This window comes from Drosophila miranda (assembly GCF_003369915.1).
Source record: "Drosophila miranda strain MSH22 chromosome Y unlocalized genomic scaffold, D.miranda_PacBio2.1 Contig_Y1_pilon, whole genome shotgun sequence".
NCBI classification, from domain to species: domain Eukaryota; kingdom Metazoa; phylum Arthropoda; class Insecta; order Diptera; family Drosophilidae; genus Drosophila; species Drosophila miranda.
Genome location: NW_022881603.1, coordinates 16,490,044 through 16,495,385, shown reverse-complemented (window position 1 = coordinate 16,495,385; position 5,342 = coordinate 16,490,044). Strand labels below are relative to the sequence as shown.

The window sequence follows — 5,342 nt, the reverse complement described above, 5'->3', positions numbered from 1 at the left end:
AGCGAAAAATAAATTTTACAAGCGTGACCGGCTAATGCACGCTCGACACAATTCGCGGGTAAACAATATGATGGATGTATTCCAAAGATCTATGGACTCTTCAGATCCCCTCATCTCAAGTATATCCATTAAGAGGGCAGCTCGACATAAAAAACAAACCCATCCGCGAGATGTCATTGAGCTTTTAGAAGAACCCCATTGAAATTTTCCAAAAAATATTCAGCCTTTAGCTAATGACTACAGTTTCGATTATGACTCGGATGAGTCGGAATTACAGGATATAAATCCAAATTCGTTTGAATTATCTGTACAAAACAACTAAATGATAATTTAACATAAATTGTTAGAAATAGTTAAATAGTAGAATAAGAATTTGATCATAATAAGAATTGTTTATCAAAAAATGTGTTTTATATTTTTATATTTACCACTATTACATCAAAATTACAACAGAATAATAAATTCCCTTAAAATCTTAGTACTTTTTTATAGCTCTCTTGACTTTCCTTTGTGATCACGTATACGTCTTGTTTCCATATATGGGCTATTGCGGTAGGCGTGGTCAGATGAACTTAAAATTTTGTTCAAATATTTAGAGTGCTATATTTATTAAATACACAAAGTTTCAGCTCGATATCTGCTTTTTTCGACTTTATGACTTTCCGCCCGGGCTGAAGGAACGTCCCCTGGGAGATCGTTCTACTCAGCACACAATCAAAATCCCTCACACTCTTGCACTCGCACACCATGTCAATCAGCAAATAACAATCTGACAAATGCAAACAGCAGAAATGCAAATTGTGCGACATATAAAAAATTCAAAGCAGGTGGGGACGTGCCACCGACGACCATAGGTTACATGAGATCAAAATTGGTTCGTACCTTCCAGGTTAATTTTCTGCCCTCGGTAACAATTTAAATCTTATTTAAATGATAAAGCAGCAGAAGCCGGCATTAAACGTAACCTTTGCCAACGGATTCAGTTGCTCTCCTCGTTAAGTCGCCTGCTTCTGCCGCAATCCTGGGGAATGAAGTAAGCTGAGAACTTAAACCCCATCCCCATCCGGTTGGGGAGACGTGACGCATACGCATACGCCCTGTGTGCCGCCCTGTGTACCGGCCTGTGTGCTTCCCTGTGTGCCGCCCTGTGTACCGGCCTGTGTGCCGCCCTGTGTCTGTGTGCCTTGTGTCACTCTCCATTTTTTTTGTCTTCATCATCACAATTTTCCTGTACTGACGTCAATCGATTGACTGTCGAGTGTCCCCTGCCGATTCACGTTATCCCTAATTGCATTTAGAGACGGCCGACTGCCGGACACGCCCGGCTCATCAATATCGTCAATACACATTTATTATGCGATAATTAATTGTCGCACTCCCAAAATCCCAAAAAAAAAGGAAAAGCTGATTGCGGTCAAGGTTAGAGGAAAAAGGGAATAAGGATTCCTCTTCCCATATGCTCTTGATATGCTTTGTTCCCACACCCCCCGACCGGCAGGGCACATGTTTCGTACAGAGTTTCGTAACTTCTTGGCAGTGAGGGAGCCCACTATATATATATTCCATTATAAATGCCTGGGATATCGTCACATATGTCATTTGATTCTCGTTTATGGCAGAGCTTTTATTGTCCTCGATGGGAAAGTAGACAAGTCAAAGGAGAGGCATGATTCAGACTTCAGACTGCCTTGAACTTCATTCGTAAGCATTTATTCACGCAATTATGGAACACATACAAATTTAATAGATAGCACGTCTAAGAATCCCTGTTATAGTCGAGCCCCCGATTCGAGCCACAATCCACTCTCCGATGAGAGCGCAAACTGCTGCAACATAGCCCACAGCGAGCACAGTCCACACCGTGTAGAAATTTCCAAGTTGCATTGGGCTTCGTTCGACCTTCGGTGGAACTCGGCGACTCTGGACATTGCTCATTGACATCAGATCGCGAATCGCTTGCTTGTACCAGTGGTCCATCATCCCGACAGACCATGTCCAGTCCACGAAGTGTGCCAATGCCATTCCAAAGAGGGGGTTCCTCTGCAGGACGAAAGCGGTCGGGACGTCTCTGATAGGCGTAGCTTGTGTTCAGGCTGGAGATCAGCTCCATTTGTGTTTTGCCTTGAATGACTCGGACATTGGGCAGGTGCCTGCTCAGGAAATCGGGATCCACTTTATCTCTGATCATCCTGAGACTCATGGCGTTGAAGAAAACGGTCAGGTTGCTGTCGCGCAGCTGTTTTTATACCCGATACTCAAAATGAGTATTGGGGTATATTAGATTTGTGGTAAAAGTGGATGTGTGTAACGTCCAGAAGGAATCGTTTCCGACCCCATAAAGTATATATATTCTTGATCAGCATCAATAGCCGAGTCGATTGAGCCCTGTCTGTCTGTCCGTCTGTCCGTCTGTCCGTCCGTCCGTCTGTCCGTCCCCTTCAGCGCCTAGTGCTCAAAGACTATAAGAGCTAGAGCAACGATGTTTTGGACCCAGACTTCTGTGATATGTCACTGCTACAAAAATATTTCAAAACTTCGCCCCGCCCACTTCCGCCCCCCCAAAGGACGAAAATCTGTGGCATCCACAATTTTAAAGATATGAGAAAACCAAAAACGTAGAATTGTAGAGAATGAATCTTTAAGACTGCGGAATCTGAATTGGATCGTATTATTATTATAGCCAGCATCAAGAAAACAATTTCATTTTTTCTCGCCCTGTCTCTCTCTAACACACACGTAGCATAGGCGGCTTTGCTTAGAGTAAAACATTAGCGCCTAGATCTCAGAGACTACAAAAGCTAGAGCAACCAAATTTGGTATCCACCCTCCAAATATATCGGACCGAGACGAGTTTGTTTCAAAATTTCGCCACACCCCCTTCCGCCACGGCAAAGGACGAAAATCTGGGGATATTCAAAAATCTCAGAGACTATTAAGGCTAGAGTAACCAAATTTGGTATCCGCACTCCTGTTAGATCTAACTATAAAACGTGTATCTCAAAATTTCACCCCACTTCCTTCCGCCCACACAAAAGACGAAAATCTGTTGCATCCACAATATTGCACATTCGAGAAAACTAAAAACGCAGAATCATAGATAATGACCATATCTATCAGATTGCTGAATCTGGATCAGATCAGATCATTTTTATAGCCAATAGGAACAAATCAATTTGCAGTGGCTACGCAGCGCCCGACGTCACGCTCAGACTGATTTTCTGTCTCTCTCGCACGCACTCTTTGTCGTGTCGTTTAATATTAGCGGCGTCTGCCGGAGGAGAGCCATACTGACTTAGTATCGGGTATACCCGTAGAGTTGCGGTGTCCGCAGCAACTCACAACGTTCCCCCTCGTTTTAGATTGCGTATGTGCTGGTATTGGGGGTTCGTGGTCAGGAGAGTGCTAAGCTGGGCTCCAAGGTAAGTGCCTCCGAGCAGACCAGCGAAACCCATCACCACGAACAGCTGGCCCAAGGCGGTGCCTACCCGATTGCGCACGAAGGGCACTGGCAATTCCAGGAGACTTCGAAAGACTCGCTGATTGATGAGCAGACTCAAGCATCTGAAGTCGCAGCGCCTATGGGCCAGGCGATTGTATATAGCTCCCATGAGGCTCTCCACCACTGTGAAGAGGATGTACTCCCACAGTAGAACATAGGCTGCTTGCACGACAACGATGCTATTAAACATGTCCCCCATGCACAACTCCTTTCCGCAGGGAACTGCGATTGAGATGGTCAATATTCCGATGAGGGGAAGCATCGAACTCTGTTTACGATGTTTCAAGCTCATCATCTGGGCAGTCATCGGCAGGTCGAGATCCCCTCTAAGTGTCATGCCGATGATATCCGATTGGCAAAACAGGTGTCCTCCACCAGACTGGACTTCTCCGAGCTTGATGCTAATGTTGCGTTTCGTTGCGAAACTCTGGATCAAGGCGAAGAGAAGGCCACTGTACCTCTTGCTACCAATACGGTCCTCCCAGACGAAGCTTCGCGGTGGCACTTCGTCTAATAGACTTTTGGCCTCCTTACCCTGAAAGTTGAACCAAGAAATGGGAAAGAGTTTACCCTCCCTGAAAGTCTTCTGAATCGATTGAAAGTACGGATGAAGAAACGTCTGTAAGCGATGCGCGCTGGAGCTTCCTTCCAGTACCAGAAGTTGGAGGAACATGTGCTCAGCTGCCTTCTGACATAACGCTGCGAGCAACTGCTTCGACAGCGGAGCTCGTAGCCAAACCACAATCCTTGCCTCTCTCATCTGATTGAATATCTCGGCCAGGGCATCCAGTAACAGCAAATCCTCGTAGGCGTCAATGTACAGCAGGGCCAGCACCACCTTGTTGTACCGAGTCACCAGCTCAACCCTTTGGCCCTCGTCTAACCGAAGCGTGGGCCAGGCGAGCGGATAGAATGGCTGCAGTGGGTCCGGGGCTGGAAGTTTCTGGTGACGACGTTGCATCACGAGAAGCGTGGAAATGCAATGTTCCTTGTGTACTGATTCAAGGGTCTCGTGGATAAATCGAAGCTGCTGGACGGGGGCTACTGTTTCACTGAGCAGCAACCAGAGCAGAGCTGAAACTCCGTTCATGATGAGCCACCGACTACAGGATCCTAACTGAGACTCTGACTGATTCTGGCTGACTTTAGTGGGGATTCAGGCCATATCTTTTCAGATCTCCGCAGTGGGTAATTCCATTTAAATCTCATTTTAATCTAAAGTGCTTTCAAACCCTCAATCAAAAGTTACTGCTCTAAGCGAAAATTACGTATACGCACGGCTGCCTGCCGCTCGCAACCGCGAACTGCGTTTTGTTATTAAAATTAGCATGAATATTAAATTCAAAATTTGTTTCGTGTGTGCTGTATATTTAGTTAAAGGCTGAGCACATTGTGCCACACAAATGGTGCACATGCCCCCACTGGTCCGTCCCAGAGTCTGCACACGAAAGTCGGAAACTTTCATACACATGTTGATGTCCTGCCATGCAGTTAGTGCTGTTCATCTGCACACAAACTGCACTAACTAAATCCTGGAAACTTCATAGATACTGCTATAAAGTAGAGGCATCTAGATTAGATAGCACTAGTTGAACCCTTTCTAAATGAATCTGAGCTCGGTCAAGCTAAAGGAACTATTCCTTGATAGAAATTGTTGCAAGAATGATAGAATGATGGATAGTCTTCCATATCGAAGGGATCTCCTTTCTTATCTTATGTCATTTATGTCTTTCCCCCATAACCATCGGCAAATATAATGGTATTTCTATCCCCCCTTCGAGTGCCTCTAACGACCATTCTCTTCGCCCTGTCGCATAGAGGATCCTTAAGTCCAGGGCCAAGC

The 5,342-nt window shown here is 45.4% G+C and overlaps 1 protein-coding gene across 1 annotated transcript; it reads right to left on the bottom strand.

Moving 5' to 3' along the window:
• Positions 1–1,756: 1,756 nt before the first annotated feature.
• On the bottom strand, positions 1,757–4,589 carry LOC117191456. Its single transcript, XM_033396318.1, has 3 exons — positions 3,776–4,589; positions 3,486–3,721; positions 1,757–2,236 (listed from the first exon to the last, which is right to left on the bottom strand). Exons 1-3 carry the CDS (start codon positions 4,587–4,589, stop codon positions 1,757–1,759), a joined length of 1,530 nt encoding a protein of 509 aa, XP_033252209.1.
• Positions 4,590–5,342: the final 753 nt, after the last annotated feature.